The 20733-nt window shown below is 40.5% G+C and overlaps 1 protein-coding gene across 8 annotated transcripts in view; it reads right to left on the minus strand.

The window, feature by feature from the left end:
* Positions 1-20733, minus strand: part of LOC119797255 (palmitoyltransferase ZDHHC3-A-like) — a 49771-nt gene that overhangs the window by 13484 nt on the left and 15554 nt on the right. For all 8 annotated transcript variants that reach the window (XR_005282570.1, XM_038306253.1, XM_038306248.1 and 5 more), the window contains 2 exons: positions 10094-10175; positions 7869-7999 (listed from right to left, as the gene is read on the minus strand). Coding sequence is in view for 7 of the 8 variants with exons in the window: in XM_038306253.1 (XP_038162181.1) it covers positions 7869-7999; positions 10094-10175 (213 nt within the window). In the remaining variant the exon portion in view is untranslated. The remainder of the gene's footprint in view (positions 1-7868; positions 8000-10093; positions 10176-20733) is intronic.

Genomic DNA, 20733 nt, shown 5'->3' on the forward strand with positions numbered 1-20733 from the left:
TAAACATAAAAAATATAACCGTGGATGTCTGGGGACTTTGATTCGCCTACATGTTATGAACGCTGGCGTACCATAAAGAACAAATTATGAACAGCTTAGTTTATGCCTCAAGTCATTGCCCATAAGAAGACGTTACTTGGATATAACCTAACCAAATATCTTCAAAACGACTCAAAATGACACAAAACTCATATAGGTGAGTAGAACATGATGTAACAATGTAAAATCAAGGGCCAAATGTAAAAAAAACGAAATTCCCCTTTAAATACTGTACCTCACTGCCTCTCAACCCCCAGGCCCCGGCCTGGTACAGGTCCATGTGTCATTTTGCACTGGACAGTACAAAAACAATTAATAATCTATTTTAAAAAATGACAGATTATCTCTGTTATATCCGTGTTTGACTCACTCTTGACATATGGCGCTTACAACACCATAGGTCAAATGATATCTCCAGCTGTAAATCCCCAACGTCTTGTTGCAGCAAAACAAGCTCAGGGCTACCGCTCTCTCAGTGCTATTTTGAGTAGTTAGTGGGCTGTTTTCATGTACTCTTCTTTTGTGGTGATTTATTTAAAAAAAACATTTCATGTTAACATAGCGACATCAGTGTACCACAACTATAGACTGGCCCTTGTAAAGATTATATGACACTAAACTGGTCCCCATTGCAAAAAAGGTTCGGGGGGACTGCTATACATGGTAACTGATTTCTTTAATCATGTCTATTATTTTTTTCAACTATTATTCTGAACAAAAAGTGGGTTGTAAAATATTGGTAATGGTGCTAAAAAAAAAAAAAGTTCACCAGCGTTATGAACTACAATAAAATTCAAAATGTCTGGTCAGGTTTACATTTTTTGAAATAGCGCATTTTCCTTAAGGATTGTTCCCTTATTCATTTAACTTTTTTTTAGAATCTTTAATCAATAAACAGTTGAAAGAATATCTGTACTCTAATAATCTGTTGTGTAAATTTCAGTCAGGTTTTAGAAAAGGTCATAGTACCATCACCGTGACTTTGAAAGTGATGAACAATATCTTGGCAGCTCTTGACAATAAACAACATTGTGCTGCACTCTTCATTGATTTATCCAAAATGTTGACACTGTCAACCACAATTTACTCGAAGATAGATTGACCAATACTGGAATCTCTAAACAAAATGTTGGATGGTTCAGTAATTATCTGACTGATCAATCCCAATGTGTCAAAGAAGATAAAATTTGTTCTAATACATTGTCACTAACTAAAGGAGTGCCCCAAGGCTCCATTTTGGGGCCTCTACTTTTTACTATCTATGTGAGCAATGTTGGCCAGGATCTTATAGACACTAACTACCATTTTTTATGCTGATGACATGGTTTTTTACAGTTTTGGAAAAAACCCTAGTGCACGTGTCTCTACCCAGATCAAGTTCTAAAAATGTTAGACTCAGTTTACCATGCCTCCCTGCGATTTATAACAAATTGTAAGCCTCGCACACACCACTGTGAACTTTACATACGTGTGGGATAGCCAGCATTAGAGACTCGTAGACTCACTCACTGGTAAAATATCATTTATAAGGGTATTCTGCGTCTGCTCTTCTTATACCTCTATTAATACATTCAACCAAGAGCGGCTGGACTGTATTCTCTACGTTCTCAAGAGTCTTTGCTTCTGTCTGTACCTAGTGTCCGCACTGAAGCTGGAAAGACAGCTTTTCAGTACTCTGCCCCCACAGCATGGAACAATCTTCAGAAAGACTAGAATTTGAAGGATTTGATTCCAATCAGACATTTTAAACGATTGCTCAAAGGTTTGGAAATGAGATTTATGGTTTGTAATAGTTTTATGAATTTCTAATTTTAGATATATGTAATTGTAAACTGTAATGTAATTTGTAATGTAATCTCTTGGCCAGGACTCCCTTGAAAAAGAGATTGTTAATCTCAATGGGACTTTTCCTGGTTAAATAAAGGAATAAAAAAAAAAAAAAAAAAAAAATGTTCTTCTTACATTTTAAGAGAAAGTGAAAACCAGTGTTGTCAATAATATATAACCGTAATACATTACGTTCCACAGTAACAGAGTAATAAACTGCGTTAAGAGCAAAATTTTGGTAAAAATATTAGTTACTTAGGAAAGTAACACATTAGAATCTAAACTGAACAACCCACGACCAACAGTCTAAATAAATGGGAGAACAAGTCAGTTCTTCTCTAAAAGTCTTCTAAAAAAGTCTTCTCTTTTACATTCGGAGAAGACTAAAACAATAAAAGAAGAGGATGGTATTAAAACAACAGAAGAATATGGTTTTAAAAACAACAGAAGAAGAACAATGGGTCAAAGTGGCTACACTCCTGCTATTTTGAATATGTCCCCGAAACACCACAACACCCTTTCCTACTGGCCGAAAAACCAGTTTAAACCTGGGAACAATAAGCTTTTATTAGCGGTGGGAATGGCTCACTGACCCGGGCCAAACGACTCGGCAAGATACCCGTGTTTAAATTGCCACAGCTCTGATCAGTGTACTGTGGGAACACCAGACCATGGTTGACTCCCTACATTACGTGATACCATTGAGCAGAACGTAAGGACGCAAGGCACCTTGGCAGTCACATCTGATGTAACAAGCCAAAACAACTCTGCTTACATTCGCTAAACAAGGTGACCAAGGCCACTGGTAAGAGAAATTCTGACTAATAAAAAAGCAAAGCAATATAGCACACTGACTATGCCTTCCTTACATATTGTTCTTCAATACTTTCTTCCATTTACTTCTCCAATTCCTGTCATGTCTGGTGACACCATCACGCTGGGTTAGGGTTGATGCGCACACCAGACACGCAGCTTGCCATCAAGGGGTTAGAGTCGGCTTTATTTGGCAGCGGGAGGGAAGCCAAATGCCAATTGTTAGCGGGTCGACCCATGTATGAAAATCAAGCGTTAAGCCGCTATTTTCAGACGGAAAGAGGCTACAATAGGAAGCACTTTATGTGCTGGCAGGTGAGGGAACTGTCTATGGTTAAAAATAGCACAAGTAACCTCGAAAAGCCCCTAGAAAGAGCATAGCAACCTGAAGCTAAAGGCTGCCGGAATTAACACGGGTGAATAAAGTGAATGTCATTGGTGGTTTATCAAGGGAGCGGGATTGTTGTGGCGGGAGGTTCGCAAGCAAGTTTAGTTGTGGTCGGTTTGTCGAAAGCATCTTGCTAACCAGTTAGCACCTTAGTGCCAGTAGGTTCCAATGGGAAATTCCATTGGGTTCAAGTAGCACTTAGCAATGACACTGTCAAGGAACACTTTTGACTGCGGAAATATGCAAGAGGAGGAGAGTTTTGTGTCTGAGGTGGTGGATGACTTCCCTACACCTTTAAAGGGGAATTTCGTTTTTTTTTTTTTTTTTCAGAACAGCTCCAAATGACACAAAACTCATATGGGTGAGTAGAACATGACGTAATAACATAAAATCAAGGGGGCCCAATGTGAAAAAAACCGAAACTCCCCTTTAAGGGGTACACCTCTACGGCCGAGTCTTAGGGCCAGGCTAGAGAGTTTTCATCTTTATTTTCGAGAATAAAGTTGTAAGTTTACGAGAATAAAGTCACAATGAGAATAGTCATAATAATTTATTTATAAATTAATAACAAACACATTAGATGATATATGTGAACCTCTAGTTAAATTTAAAATTGTACTGAAAATAAAGTTTTAAAAAATTCTGACATTTTAAAACAAGAAACTGCATAGTTACTTTGGCTAGTAATGAGTTACTTTTGCTGAGCAGTAATTGAATGGTAACCTGCTTTCTGTATATACAGAAAACAGTATAATTCAAAGAAGAGATGCACTGATTCTCATTTTCCCTTCCAATCCAATCTGGTACCTGAATTCAAGGTAAAATAACAAAAAGTTAGGAGCTATACAGGGAATGAAGAACATCGCAGTGCTTGAGCAAAAAGAGGATCAGACAGATGGAAGTCTAGATAGTGCCAATAAACTGAACTGATTCTTCAGTTAAAGGAACTATCTCAGGGTCCATCTCTCCTACCAAATCAAACAGACATCTAACCAACCTCCAAATTTCTGATTTTGAACGCCGATACTGAAATCAAATATATTTTTAGATATACATGGGCCAAAATATAAAAAAAACTGAACATGGACATACACAGGATATGCAATTTCAGTGTATATCCAATTAAAATTCTCATAATAACCATAAATATGATTCAAGACAAAGAAACAGAAAAGAGATGTCATGATCTCAGCACTGATGCCTGGTCTGATGACTTATTTCACACGCCTGCTTAGCTCTGCCCAGTTCTTAATACCCGCTCCTCTTATCCACCTGCATTAGTGGATAAGGTGAAAGGAGATATAAACTGCCTTCAGAACAGTTATCAGTGCCAGATTATTTGGAGACTTTGGTGAGACGTATTCCAGCAATCTTACAACACCTGTTGTGTCTCTTTGAGCCTGCCTGTTCCCATCTGATCCATTTGCCATACCTGTCTTCTGAATTCTGCCAGATCTGACTACCTGCCTGATCTTGACACTGATGACTGAATTATTGGTTCATTCCATCCACCTGCCAAACTCTGCACAGTTTTCATTACCTTTCATCATATCAACCTGTTCCAGCTACTACTTAAACTTTTTTGGTTCCAGCCATCAGTGCCAGATATTTCGAGCCGTAGGTGAAAGTTCAATAGCGTACCCCTTCTGTTACTCTGAATGCCTGATTGTGACTAGTTTCTGCTCCGGGACCACTGTGAGCCTGCCTGCCCCTGTTCTGATCTATCTGCCTGACCTGTCTTTGGACTCCTGATGAATTCAGCCTGCTTAAAACCTTGGATCTGTCTCCCGACCCTGGCTTGGATTCCCTATGGTACCTCTGGATCTCTGATCTTTAGGGCTGGGTACCGAACTTCGGTTCTTCTATGGTACCGACCGAAATGCTTCGGTTCTACAGAGTATCGAAACATGCCTCGTCTTTCGGTACCAAGTTTCGGTGATTGGCTGTAACACTTAACGTGATTGCGTCATCCAGGAAAAATACACAGGTGGTCACGCCTACAGCCAGGGTTCAAGTGTATCTGTTGTGAACTGGTTGCGAGCGTCGTGGAACCCCTTTAAAATGCCCCCCAGGTCAAAAGTGCGGCTTCACTTTATTAAGACTGATGCCAATAGTGCGCAATGCAATACATCGTGCACGGAAACAATTTAAGAGCAGAAAGTTGCTCGGTGTTTGACTGCAAGAGGAGCGGACCGCAGCCGGCGCAACCATCCTCCTCTCAGCAGCCCGTGGGCAGTGCAAAGCCAGAGCGGAGTGAATCATGCTGCTTTCAAACTGGACGCAACAAGAGCAGCAAAATCGCGTTTGCTGCTTCCTTTTTGCTGCTTGTACCAGTTTAGTTCTGACGCGCGGCCTAACAGCTTTGCTGCTCTGGCTGCGTGGTTGAAAAGTGGCTCTGACGCGCGTTGGGCGGAGCTACTCTATCCTTTATTTGCCTTGCAGCTATATTTGCTGTGATCAGTGGGAATAAAGTAGTTTTATTATGTTTTTAAGTGGGAAAATCCACCTGAAAACTTAATCAGTGCAGTCAGTTCATCCTGCCTTCCAATATTTCTGTCAGTAGGATCCCATTCAACGGGATTGTTTGTCAGACATGGTAATTTTTCTAAAGGAAAACTGCTAAGTAAAAAGGTCCTCACAATGTAACAGTGAATATTAGACACTGAAATTTTTTTTTATGTAAGAGGAAAAATGTAAATGGAAAAATCAGAGCTTAAAATAAAACTCAAGATTTGTGCTTTTTAATGTTGTGTAATTTTCTTTTTCTTCGAACTGATATTATGAAACTGGTATCGAAAAAAGTATCGTTCAGGAACCGGTATCGAAGTTAAGGTATCGGTATTGGTACCGGAACCGAAAATTTTTGAACAATACCCAGCCCTACTGATCTTACAGCCTGGACTTATGCTACCTTATTTACACCATATTTGGCTTCTCCTTCCGGAAACTCTTGCTCTTCCTCATCTACTTGCTTCGTTGACAACTGGCTCTGCAGCCCTCTTGGCTTCTGCTCCTGGAACTCTCTGGGTGGCGTTCGCTGCATGCTGTGTAAAATCATCTGGCTGGATTCCACTCCTTCCTCTGGGCTCGGACTGAACTTTATAACCACGTAAGTGACTCACACTTTCGTTATCTTCCTCCATCAGAGTTACGTGGTCATTAACCTGTGTTTTCCCCTCTATAAGGGTTGCGGCCATTTAGTCCTAGCTGCTGAATTCCCAAGCAGTCCAATGCTTTTATAAATCACTTCGGTCTGTCAGCCTGAATTCTGGGTCCACCATTCTAAGTCCTGACAGTTTGTGATTTTAACGCTCCCAGAAAGACGTGGTCACTAACCAGCTGCCTCCACCCACAGAAGTTCCTGCCATAGATGCTGACACTGCTTACTCCGTTTCTGTTATCAGTAAACATTCTGAGAATTCTAAGCTTTCTGTTCTAAGCCGGACAGAATAATCTGCCCTAACATGGATCCATCGGCAGACAAACAATGGCGTTGTGGCATTGAAAAATCAAATTTTCAGCTTCAGTCAGGCGCGTGGGAGATTGTCTCTCATCTACGCAGCAAGGCTACACTTTTGCCTACGCCGGCTACCGCTTCCTCCTGTTATCATCAGAAAGTACCAGGAATGAGAACGTAAAATAGTGATTCTATTTGAGCCTCAAAAACAAAATAACGAGGGGCAGACCCAGACTCAGAAGATGAGCACAGCTTGTCACTCGCCCCTCTTTATGAAAAGAAAAAGAGTCACCTCTCACTGCCTCATGCAGTACTTATATAAACAACAATCTTTGTTGCTGCATTCTCCTTTTCTTTAAACATAGTTTATACTAAGCTTTGTGGGCAGGTAAAACCCATCTCTTATGGTGTCAGAGCATCCTGTGTAAGCTGGTCATGAAGTTGGGCTTTGCTTTGTAGCCTCACCGGTTGTTTGTATTTTTTGTTGTTGTTGTTTTACTTTTATTAATCTGACCCAGTCAAATCTGGGAAGTTTTTTTTTCAATTCAGGGGCACAGAGACAGAAATTGGGCTTAGTATCTGTCTATGCTATAGTTTAGTAAACTTTCTATTTGTACATGTGCTATATGTTTTGTTTAGAGACCTATAAAGCTTAAAACCCAGACTCCTACACATATATTATTGCAAAAGAGAAAAAGAATACAATTGTCCTTTTGCCAAAGTACCAAACTGCAAAAATATTTTATAAAAAATACTTTAAATTTTTTTTATTTATCTTGAGAGATGATCTGCCATTCAGATTTCAGTGCAGATGTACAGACTTATGAAAGAGGTATGAAAAGGAGGTGGATGGTGCACAAGCATATTTTCATTCTTTTAAGAAGTTGAAGTAACACCTTAAAAGCAGAAACACTACATATCAATGCTGCCATTGACAGACGAAATCCTACTGCAGCAAGTTGGATAACCAGTATAGCTTTTGTGTAAAATATGGCAAGTTTATTTATAGTTTTACTTCAATATGGCAACATCTTCTCTTTGAACATAAATCTGCAAAAATGTATACCTCATAAAAATGTGATTTAGTTTGTTTAAAGCCTGCTGAACATTAGGGTAAGGTTTTGTGAAAGTGGAGATGTAATTAGGTCGACAATGAATGAAAAATTCCTGGATCCCAATGGTGATCCAGATCATCTCCAAAATGTAATGATTTGTTGCCAGTCACAATACGCACCTTCTCTGGGACAGACAAACTAACAGTGGTGAAAATATAACCCCCTTGGCGGAGGTAAGGATGATAGAGGAATGAAAGGAAGTCCGAAGGGCTCTAAACAGGTAACTTACTGTCTCGTCAGTACAGATGGAGTGCATTTGGGTGCCGAACATCACAGATGTGAAGATGAGGAAAAGGAGACCCTCAAAGCACAGGAGGATAAGAAGGATCACGGTTGCAGGAGGAGAGAAGGAGCTGCATTCTAGGTAATAAATGGATATAAAAATTAAAGTCTAAGTAAAGGACTCCCAGAATAATAACCCAGAATTTATTCAGGTATAAATCAGTAAAACAGTATTGAATCCTTTTGTTATCATAACTGATCACTTGTGCCACTTGTTCATATTTACCTACCGTATTTTCACGACCATAAGGCGCACCGTACTAAAAGGCGCAGTCCCAGTTATGTGTGCCATTTCTGTATTTAACACACACATAAGGCGCACCGGACTATAGGGCGCGTTTTTTATACACAGGTACATGTCCTCTGCTACCTTTAAATACCTCTACTGCGTATTTAAAAATACAGCGGGGGCAAAACTGAGTATGACTGTGCTATATTCATGTATTTATTACAAAGCATTAATCAAACCTGGGAGCTGGCCGTGAGACAGACACATCGCAGATGACAGAGCTGTGATCACTCCTAAATTGACTTAAAATCTTGAAACCTGCCGACGGAATATGTTTGCTTTTATTGCCAGTATCCTGGTGCCTGCAGTTTAAATTATTTAGATGAAAAACACCTGCCAGCCACCGCGGTGAACCCGGAGGCTACCCGGCCCAGAGGCTGCTGTTGAAGGGATTCCTACTGTCGGCGCACCGCTGGTATGTGGGGGTCTGAGCGCCTCCGACAGAAATAGTATAGGCAGGATAATAATCTGGATGAACTGACTGCAATTATTAAGTTTTCAGGTGGACTTTCTCACTTAAAAACATATTGAAACTACTTTATTCCCACTGATCACAGCAAATATAGCTGCAAGATTTAGATTATTTAGATGAAAAAACACCTGCCAGCCACCGCGGTGAAGAGGAGGAGACCCGGCCCAGAGGCTGCTGTTGAATTAAGTTTTCAGGTAGAAAAATAGAGCGGGAGCAAAACTGAGTATGATTGTGCTTTATTCATGTATTTATGACAAAGTATTAATCAAACCCATCAAAGTCATCATCCTCTGTTTCTGAATTAAACAGCTGCGCTAAATCAGACATGCCAGTTTCCCCTTCTTCGCTGTCAGAGTCACTTTCCGTGCCGGGCGGCTCCTCAGAAATAATGACGGCTTTTGCGAAAGCTCGAACAACAGAGCCAGCAGAAACGTTAGTCTAAGCATCTACAATCCATCCGCTAACGGTGGCGTAACTTGCCCAGCCCTGCCTTCCACTTTTCCTGAAACTGTGGTCTCCGTCGGTCATCCATCGCTCCCACGCCGCTCGCAGCCTTACTTTGAACGGCCGGTTCACACCGATGTCGAGCGGTTGAAGTTCCTTTGTCAGACCCCCCGGGATAACGGCGAGCACAGCGTTCATTTGATTCACCTTTTTTTTCACATCGGCTGTGAGATGGGCACGCACGCAGTCACAGATTAACAGCGATGGTGATGCGTGGAAAAAACCACCTGGTCTCCTCACATACACCTGCCTCAGCCACGCTTTCATCATCTCCTCATCCATCCAGCCTTTTTCATTTGCCTTAATATCATATGTCATCAGAGCGATGTGTCTGTCTCGCTGTCAGCTCCCAGATCAGCTTCTCTGATTGGTTGATGCGGCGCGTCCAGCAGCAAAACTTAAATTTTTCCATCTCGAGCAGCAGCAGCGCGTTGGCAGATGCTTAAACGCTCCCGACGCGCAGCGCCTGCTGCTCAAAACGCGCGTCAACCATTGACTTTGCATGTAAACACGCTGCTTCTGCTGCACCTGCTGGGTCCGGTTCACACCGATGTCAAGCGGTTGAATAACAGCAAGCACAGCTTAATTTGTTTCACCATGTTTTTCACATCAGCTGTGAGATGGGCACGCATGGAGTCACAGTTTAACAGCGATGGTGATGAGTGGAAAAAAAACACCTGGTCTCCTTACATTCAGCCACTCTTTCATCATCTCCTCAATGAGGTGGTCTCAAAAGTCGCAGTTACAACACACGTAGGGCGCACCGCACATTTTGAGGGAAAAAAAAGAGGTTTAAGCACGCCTTATAGTCGTGAAAATACGGTAATCAATTCATGTCAGAATGGCTTGGGTCATTTAATCACTGAGACTGTCAGACTAGCAATAGATGAAATAGAAAAGCACTTACTTGTCCAATCATCTTCAAAACAGTTGAGGAAATGGAAGACCACCATGACCAAAGCGTGCAGAGAGATGAGTGCAATGTACATCTAGGTCAAAAAAGACAGAAAATGATAGGGCAATTTGGAACAATTTAACAAAAACTCCAAACTTTTTCTGTTATAGAAATAAAACTTTCAAATCGTTTAAGATAAAGCATACAGCAATGCAGATAAACAAACTGAGCAAGTGTGCATGCACAGAAATATGATAACTGGGAAAATGTTATAACTGCTACATAGAGTGTTTCCGATAAACAGACCATACTTGGGGTGGCTCTTCTAGGTCAATTGAGAACCACCCAGAAAGATTAAATTTAGATTTCCATTCCGGTAAGACCCAAACTATAACCCAAAGATTATTATTCTCTTTTTCCATGTCCATCTGATGAAAAATGAGAAGAGCACCTTCCTATGTTCAGACGTGCAAACACCAACTGGAGCAGGTGTCTACAGAGGAATTATAAGATAGGTCATTGTAACTCAGCATTATACAACACTAAAGATATTATTTAGAAACTTTTAGAAAACTGAAGTATGACTTTCGCCAAAGTCCTGAATCGATTTGATTTTGATTTAAAAAGTTCTAAATCGATTAATTTTGATTTGATCTGTTTTTAAAATAATGAAAGTGGTTCAAATGTGTTCCAAATACTCATGTATTTTATTTTTTCCTGTAATATTATACACAAAGTGCAAACTTGTAAATCAGATAGTTTAAACTTGAGATGAGAACAAATCTTTCTCATAAGTGCAAACTTGTTTTTTGAAAAGTGAAAAAGTGAAGCCTCACTCACTCAGACATGCATGAGATGCATTATCTCCTATCTTTAACAACCACAGGGTGTTTGCTGGTCAGGCCCCCATTTGTTAATGTCTTCAGTCAACCTATTGGCTATATTTGCATCTGTCTGGCTTGAAGTAATCTTGACTGCATCTTTCCTGCTCATTTGAATCTTATTCCCTAGACATTGATTTTGCAAAAATGTAAAGGAATCGATTCAAAATTGATTAAATCGATTTTTTTACCCAGCCCTAATCAAGTGTTACAGTGGTCAACTTCAGAGAAGCAGACCAAAATTCTGAGGAGGGAGATGAGAGGAAAATGCAACCTCCGCATTTTTATCTGTAAACAATATTTGTAAATACAAACCTGTTTCTACAACTGATATCATATATATCACAGATAAAAGGAATGAAAGGCAGATGTCAGCTCACCACACTTTAAAAACAAAGCTTTTTTCCTGGTACACTCGTAAAAAAAATTTTTTCTGAAATATTACACAGAGTTGAAATATTCCAGCAAAAGCCTCTCACAAACATCTTGGAGGTCATATTCGGAACAATAACGTCCCACTACAGCTGCAACCGTGGATACTTTCAAACTTCATCACACCTCCTTCATACAAATTTTAACAGTGCCAAGAGAAATCAAAGGGGTCATAGAATGATTATATAGGGTATTTGGTGCTGGTCCTTAAGGTCTCTGAATGGGATATGTAACATTGGTTGGGCTGAAAATGGTATATTTCTTGTTCTATGAGCCCTAATGCAAGCCTGGTTAAAAGCCCTAGAATGAATACACAGGTTTTTCTTCCTTTTCTGGTATGCTCATGAATATTTAGATGAGCTGTTCGCTTATTGGTTGATTTACAACGAGCGAAGCTGCTGAGAAAAGAAGCCTCATAGCAACAAGCACTCACTCACTGAAACATTGAGATTGTTGATATGGTAGGATGACCAGACGTCCTCCTTTTTCCCGGACATGTCCTACTTTTCACACCTAAAAAAATGTCCAGGGGAATTTCAAAATTAACCGGGATTTTGGTCGACTACAGTGCAGCAGAACCGAGCCGTCAGCTCCGGGGGTGGTCTGGGAACGGTTTCGGCAAGAGTTTGATCTATCAATTGGCTCCTCTTCGTCGTTGTTCTGTTAGGTCATATACTTTGTTGATCTGATTGGTTTATTTGGCCCGTCTATCACCAACATAGGCCAATCAGCTAACCAGTATTTTCGCCCCTTCCCAAAATTACTTCTACGGAAGGTTTCCAGATGGATATGCAGAGCAAATCCATCTGGCGGAGTCAGGTTAGGAAGTGCTTGTGTGGTGGTTTTCAATGGTCAAAAAATCAGGACACCTTCAGTCGATCATCTGATTGCCACAGGACGGGAGAAGAAGCGTTTATTTTATAGATCAAATTCACATGCTGTCCTCAGTACACGTAACACAGCGCTTCACATTTCAACAGAACACATCTGGCTTTTTCTCTTGCAAGTTCTCGACTCACATACCAATCCACAGAGCATTTATAGTCTCATCTTTGCACTATGTGTACGCACATGCACAACGGAATATTGCCGACATCTTACTGGAATGCACGTGCGCAGATTTGCGTCAAAGTCACTGCGACCCTCAAGGAATGTTTATACGTGATGTTCTCTCTTTTACCAAACCCCCTCATGCAGCCTAGGAGACCATGGTGTTACTGAGATTAAAACGGACCTTTAAGCTTCGTTCCTGAGGCAGTGTACAGCCATGCAACAAGTCTATATAAGGCAAATAGCCTGCTTCAGCACTTGCTTTGAGATGGAATCCATGTCTCAACCCTTTCCTTTATTGTAAATTTTGTTAGCTTGTCTGTCTGCTATATTAACCAATATGATGTGTTAAACTGGATCATAATGGTACAAATATAAAAACAGTTGATCATAATATTCTTTTAGAAATACTTGAATATTTTGTTAGAATTAAAGGACTGGCTGGTTCGATTTTAGTTTGTTCATACTAATGAAAAATCTTCACTTATGCTCGAAGGTTACCTGTGGAGTACCACAGGAATCACTGCTAGGACCAATTCTCTTTACTATATATATATATATATATATACTCCCGATCAGTAGAGTTATTAGACAGCATGGGATTAATTTCCACTGTTATGGTGATGATACCCAGCAATATCTGTCTATAAATCCAGATAAAGCTAACGCAATACATTAATTACATAAAAACCTGGATAACTCTTAACTTTCTGCTTCTAAATACAGACAAAACAGAAGTTATAGTCTTTGGACCAGAGTCTTTGAAAATTAAGCTGATTGGTCAGTCACTTCATTTGGATGGGATTAAACTGATTTCAGATAATAAAGTAAAAAATCTTGGTTTTATTGTTTATCAGGACCTGTCATTTAAATCCCATATCAAAGAGGTTTCTAAAACTTCCTTCTTTCATCTGCGGAATATTGCAGATATTAGAAATATCCTGTCTAGGGGTGATACTGAGAAACTAGTCCATACATTTGTTATTTCAAGGCTGGACTATTGTAATTCTCTACGTCCACAAACTATAGATAAAAGCCTTCAGCTGATCCAAAATGCTCAAATCTCTCCTATCCTGGCTTCTCTTCATTGGCTTCCTGTTAAATCAAGAATAGAATTTAAAATCCTCCTTCTCGCATATAAAGCCTTAAATGGCCAAGCTCCATCTTATATCAAAGATATGATTGTTCCTTATGTTCTTAAACCTCAATCTGCAGGTTTACTAGTGGTTCCTAGAATTTGTAAAAATATAATGGGAGGCAGATCTTTTAGTTATCAGGCTCCTATCCTGTGGAACCAACTACCAGTTTTAGTCCATGAGGCAGACACCCTGTCTACTTTTAGGGTAGGGTTAAAACTTTCCTTTTTGATAAAGCTTATAGTTAGAGTAGCTCATGTTATCCTGAGCTATCTCTTAAGTTTTGCTGGTATAAGCTTAGACTTCTGGAGGACATAGGGACCCTTATTTCATCATTCTGCTTCATTCCATCTCTATTCTCCCACTCTGCAGAATATGTTATTTCAATCACTAACGTTATGCTCTCTCTGCTTTTCCTCAGAGTAGCTTCGCCTCATCTGTTCCTGTTTGGCTGTGACGCCATCCTGGAGAGAAATATCAGATGTGCTGCTGCCATTAAAACCTTTGTTTAAAGATGTTTGTGATCAGCCTGTTTTTCAGTGTAGTCCTGTTTCTCTGACTGTGACTGGCTGGATATGCTCTCTTCATCATCTGACATGGCAGTTGGCTTAGAGCTCACACTGCCTGGCTGTGTGTTTCCTGGACAGGGCCGCCTTTTACTAACCTGACAACAGCCAGATGCATGTCTCGCTCCACCTAGCTCCACTCACATACATCTGGGACACCGCAATAGGAATTGTCTTTACTGAAGGCTGGGCCTTATCAAAACTCCTTGCATATGATTGGATAAGCCACTTGTCTGTCATCTTTATCGACGTGCTATTTCAACCACTCACACCGAAGCTAACCCGTGACGCTGTGAGAGCTACGCAGGAAAAAAACAAAACAGAACAGCCGACATCTTGGATATAGCAACAGTGGAATCAGCGCAATGTCGGTAAATGATCAATGTCGTTTGTGCCATGAAAATGTGCGGATAATAGGCAACATTGTGCACAGCACACTTATTTTTAAAAAAGAAGCCAACCAAAAAAGTATAGACAAACGACTTACAGAACTTGCTTCTCCACTACGTCACATGCAGGACACACCTGCCCTGCATCCTGATTGGCCAGACCATAAATTCGGTTGGGGAAATCAGTTTCAATGAGTGGTGTCCCAGATGTATGTGAGTGGAGATAGGCGGAGCGAGACATGCATCTGGCTGTTGTCAGGTTAGCCTTTTACAGCTGCTTTTTGAATCTCTGCTTCTGTCTCCTTGAACCCCAGTTGGCCTCTGCAGATGGCCGCTCACACTGAGCCTGGTTCTGCTGGAAGTTTCTTCCTGTTAAAAGGGAGTTATTCCTCTCCACTGTCGCTACAACTATGCTTAGTGTAAAGGATTGCATTTGAGTCAATGAGTCGATAGCCTGACGTAGTCCTACTCAATTCTAGTCAGAATATGAGTCTGATACTGCTCCATAGAGCTGTGATTATGGGGCGTGTTTCGAACGAACCAGGAAAAAAAATGCCTCTGCACTCAATTGGATAGACCTACAACCAATAAGAGCAACAGAGTGCGTGACGTATGTTAAGCGACGCATAGTTGTCAACAAAAATCAAACCGTGCAGTTGCACGCCTAGAATAAGAAGATGAGCCTTGATCGCGTTTCTCTGTTCCTCTTTTAAAATTAATTTGCTGTCGATATCTTCTAGAACAGACCTAATAGCAGAATCTACTCACCTCAGCTCTCCAGCGGCAGCCATTGTTGTTGTCTCCCATGCGCGCTTTGGTCACGTGGTTGATTACGTTACTGTTGATCATCTGTCCATCATCGTATAAAGCCCGCCCTGACAATTTGATTGGATCGCCAGATATTGTGCGAGCATACTCGCGCTACTATGGAGCAATGCCAGACCGAACTTCCCGACCTCAAATGTTGTGGGCGGGACTAAGTTCGGAATGGCACCCAGGCTAATGAGTCGATGCAATTACCTGGTTTTCCTTAGATAGAAAAGTTGGAATCAATATGACTGTATGATCTGGTGAACTGTAAAGTCCCTTAAAATGAATTGTTGTGAATTGTTGATATATAAATAAACTAAATTGAATCGAATCTGCTATTTTCACAGCTTTTGTGACACACTTTTGTATTAAAGTAGGACATTATTTAATAAAAAAGTTTATTTGAATTCTATAAATAAAAGCTTTCTTTCCAACAGCAATGGTGAACTGCATGGCAGCATTGCAGGGCTTTTTCTGAACCGGGAGAACAGGGGCGCAGCAACCTCATAACTCTGCGGGTGCGCGCTTTTTAAATTATTTTTTGAGCGCCCCTAGAAAATTTCTCAATAATAAGTCGCATAATGATAAAGACTCATTAATCCACAACATTCTAATGATAATACTGATCTAATAATAATCCAAAGTGCTAAATGTTCGAAAATGGAGACAGCATCGCGCCGTCGCATTGATAATAGTATTTTTTCTGCACGTCTGTGCGAACCATCGCAAGCTTGTTGGTTATGACGGCAGAGCTCAAAGGGGGGCACCATGTCTGAGCAGTTTACATCCCCGGTATCCTAAACGGAGGAACAGACATCATTTTCAGGGGGGGTCCTCGTCAAAGAGACTGGACCCTACATCAAGACCTAGGGCTGGGCGATATGACGATTTAAGACAGTGTTACGATCTACACCTCTGACGATCTGTCATTATTAAGAGACCGTGTTATCAGGATCCACAGAACTGTAGTGCTGCTGCATTTCTGCCACTGATCACATTTACATGCAACAAAAAAAAAAAAACCTTCACAGCTAGAATATAATCCGAAGGTTTGACGTTCATCCGTTAGTTTGAAAATCAGTTAAGGCACCCCAACCCCCCAACACCACCCCGCATCCTAAACAGTATAAAGAGAGCCAGGTGGCTAAAGCTAAAAAGTCGACTGCGGCTTCAGCAGCAGCGACCGGTCCTTCTCCCAAGCAGCGAACGTTAACAGATTCATTTACAAAACTTACTCCCTACGATAAAAGCAGTAAACCGTGGAACAGCGTGACAGAAGCGGTGACGTTTCATTTGGTGAAAGATTTATGTCCTCTACGAACCGTAGAGGGAGTGGGATTTAATAAAATGTTAAATGTTTTGGATCCACGCTACGAGTTAATCAGCCGCAAGTATTTTTCAAACACCGCTATTCCACGTATGTACGCTGAATGCAGAAAGTTTCACAAAATATTGAAAATGTGTACTTCTTTGCCACCACAAGCAACCTCTGATCCAGCCGCACGTCAGAGCCGTATTTGAGCTTAACCATTCATTTCATCAGCAACTGGGAGCTATATAATGCAACACTGCAGACAGCCTATTTTCCTGATCATATCATAGATTGCACAGATTACATCTTGACTTGCACTATATTTGCAGTTCCATAATAGTTTTTGTTTCTAAAGACTTAAGAAATTATACATATCTATTGTTTAATGTAATATATTTTTTTTTAACTCAAGTTAGTTTCTGTGTGCTTTCTTTTTTCTTTTACTTTATTAGACCAGTCAAGATTTTAAAATAATAAAACTGCATTAAGATACAGTTATAATTTTTATTTATTTTGACTGTAGTTACATGAAAAATTTAACTAATTTGTAATTGTTTTACTCAGGAGTTATTGCATTTTTATACTCTTTTGTGTGTTTACAATATAGAAATGTAAAAAATAAGTTTGTTAGCACTGCTTTGATTCTCTAATTTTAATAAACTTGTTCATTTATTTAATTTTTCTCTTCTTTGCATGTCATTGAAGTTATGTTGGTCGTATTTATAAAAAATTGTGAAAAAATAAAGATCACAATAATATAATCAAAAAATCGTGATATTTTATTTTTGCCATATCGCCCAGCCCTATCACGAGCTTATCTCTCAGATCTGGAGCAGGTTCGGCAGGCCAGCAGTGGACCTCTTTTCACACGAGAGAACACACAGTATCCGCTGTGGCTCTCCCTGACCCCGAAGGAGGATCCACCTCTAGGAGTGGACGCCTTTGCTCATTTGTAGCCACATAAACTCCTTTACGCTTTCCTTCCGGTCCCACTGATACCGTGGCGAACAGCTTTCACACCCAAGGGCATCACAAGCTCTTTCAGGTCAGGGTGATAACTCTGAATGGCTTCTATCCTATTTCTCATAACTCATAGGAGGAAGTTATGCGCCAACTCCTCTGTCCCGTGCGTGCGTTCTTGTGTTACATGGCGTGCACGGCTGCACTGTGCCGCACAGAGCCCCTGTTTGCGCATAACAGAGACAGCTCTGCAGGACAGCCTTTGACTGCACATCACCTCTCACACTGGCTGCGTGAGGCTATTTCACAGGCTTATACTTCTTCTGGATTGGAGCCTCCAGAAAAGCTCAGAACTCAACTGCTCGTGGGGGACACCATGGAGAGCCCTATCTCTCTCTCTCTCTCTCTCTTTGGTTCTCCCTCTGTCTCTGTAAGTCTGGTTCTTTTTGATTGTTCAAAATGTTTGATTTCATGAATATGTACCTATTTGCCACAATTAGGGCTGGGTACCGAACTTCGGTTCTTTTATGGTACCGACCGAAATGCTTCGGTTCTACAGAGTATCGAAACATGCCTCGTCTTTCGGTACCAAGTTTCGGTGATTGGCTGTAACACTTAACGTGATTGCGTCATCCAGGAGAAATACACAGGTGGTCACGCCTACAGCCAGGGTTCATGTGTATCTGTTGTGAACTGGTTGCGAGCGTCATGGAACCCCTTTAAAATGCCCCCCAGGTCAAAATTGCGGCTTCACTTTAAGACTGATGCCAATAGTGCGCAATGCAATACATCGTGCACGGAAACAATTTAAGAGCAGAAAGTTGCTCGGTGTTTGACTGCAAGAAGAGCAGACCGCAGCCAGAGCGACCATCCTCCTCTCAGCAGCCTGTGGTCAGTGCAAAGCCAGAGCGGAGGGAATCATGCTGCTTTCAAACTGGATGCAGCAGGAGCAGCAAAATCACGTCTGCTGCTTCCTTTTTTCTGCTTCTACCAGCTTCTGACGCGCGGCTGAAGAAGCTTTGCTGCTCTGGCTGCGCGGTGCAAAAGTGGCTCTGATGCGCGTCAGGCGGAGCTACTCTATCCTTTCTCTGCCTTGCAGCTATATTTGCTGTGATCAGTGGGAATAAAATAGTTTTATTATGTTTTTAAGCGGGAAAATCCACCTGAAAACTTAATCAGTGCAGTCAGTTCATCCTGCCTTCCAATATTTCTGTCGGAGCCGCTCAGACCCCCACATACCAGCGGTGCGCTGTCAGTAGGATCCCATTCAACGGGATTGTTTGTCAGACATGGTAATTTTTCTAAAGGAAAACTGCTAAGTAAAAAGGTCCTCACAATGTAACAGTGAATATTAGACACTGAAATTTTTTTTTATGTAAGAGGAAAAATGTAAATGGAAAAATCAGAGCTTAAAATAAAACTCAAGATTTGTGCTTTTTAATGTTGTGTAATTTTCTTTTTCTTCGAACTGATATTATGAAACTGGTATCGAAAAAAGTATCGTTCAGGAACCGGTATCGAAGTGAAGGTATCGGTATTGGTACCGAAACTTTTTGAACAATACCCAGCCCTAGCCACAATACATTTAAAGTGTGCTTAATGGCTTAATTTGTGCATTTTAAACAGGGAGGGGGATGTTCCTGTTTCTTCACAGCCATTTTGAAGTGTATTTTTACTTTTAGGGTGACCACAACAGTAAAAAAGTTGCCTATCTCAGAATGCCCCATTTTAGCTTCATTTAAAAAACAATTTTGCACAGTAAAATATCTTACACCCCCCGAACCACCCTTGCTGCTCCCTCATACCTAAAAATCCTAGGATCTGGTTGTTATTCGAAATTGTAAATGTTAACTTTTTTTTGCTACATAAAACTGACTAAAACTAGACTTAATAACATATAGTAATGACTAAAATGCGACTAAGACTAATAATAGCTGTCATCCTGAAGACTAAGACTAAATATAAAATGGCTATCAAAAACAACACTGGCTGTAGAACTGACAGATCTTTTAGGTAGCCTATCGACAAAGTAGTGGGCCCTATTATTAACAAAATCTGCTCCAGTCTTAAGTTCATGGTACGCTACAGGTAGACACAGAAGTATACGCAGTTTGAATCTTTCTCTCTGCTCTGGGTGAGGCAACTACTTTGTGAGTTTGATTTAGAAAGGGCACCACGACTTTCATATGAAGAACATGCCTCAAGCAGCAGGTGCAGCTTATCATTGGTTCGCTTTTATCTACAGTCAGTCACTTTTTGTGTCTTGTGTCTAATGGCATTAACAAACTATGAAGTTCCCCTGGGGGCCTTTTGTTTATCTTTTCTAAATGAAATAATATTAATGACCATGTCAATAGATGTCATTTAGATGGCTGAACTGATTTTCTTGAGTTTGCTTTGGATTGACATGCCTCCCAGGTATTTCCACTGCTGCGCCTGCAGGATCAACAATAAAAACTGCTCTAAAACCTAAACTGCTAGATAAAGGTTTTTAGTAGGGATGTACCATTTTGCAAAAAATCTAAATTGTGATTATTTTTTACCAAAATTCTGATTGCGATTTAATTTCGATTTTCCTTTGCACTAACCCCAAGCACTGTAACCATTGTGTGAAAAAATGTGTTTACTTCTACTTCCATTCATGGATCTGCTGCTAGCTGCAAATCTCTCCACCTTTCTGGGTGGCGACAAACTCACTTCAAGCATTTAAAGGAAAAGCCTGGTCATCTTCAGAATTCAAACTTTTGAAAGCACTTTAAAAATTAAATTATTACATACTGTTCAATAAATGATAAGTGTTTTTAATTAAGGGTAATTTTTTTTTTTGAATTTTATTTACTGGAGGCATCCATGTTTGTCAAAGAACACTACTGCCACCTACCGCTTTGTGATATCAGGATGCGGAATAGGCTGTTGATGAAGTATCAGTGCTGTATCTGGTGTCATCTTGAAATGATGTTCAGATGTTGGCTACATATTACGTGTTTTTTCTCTAACCAGAAGTTCGATGGCAAATCCTCCCTCTTCAAGTTGGCATCCAATGACGAACCCTTCCGTGGAGGATCATGAATCGGAAAGGTAAAATAACTCTTGTTTTTTTCACTTTTACCCGATCC

Source organism: Cyprinodon tularosa, unplaced genomic scaffold, assembly GCF_016077235.1.
Source record: "Cyprinodon tularosa strain WSP-4 unplaced genomic scaffold, ASM1607723v1 ctg577, whole genome shotgun sequence".
In the NCBI taxonomy this organism is placed as follows: Eukaryota; Metazoa; Chordata; class Actinopteri; order Cyprinodontiformes; family Cyprinodontidae; genus Cyprinodon; species Cyprinodon tularosa.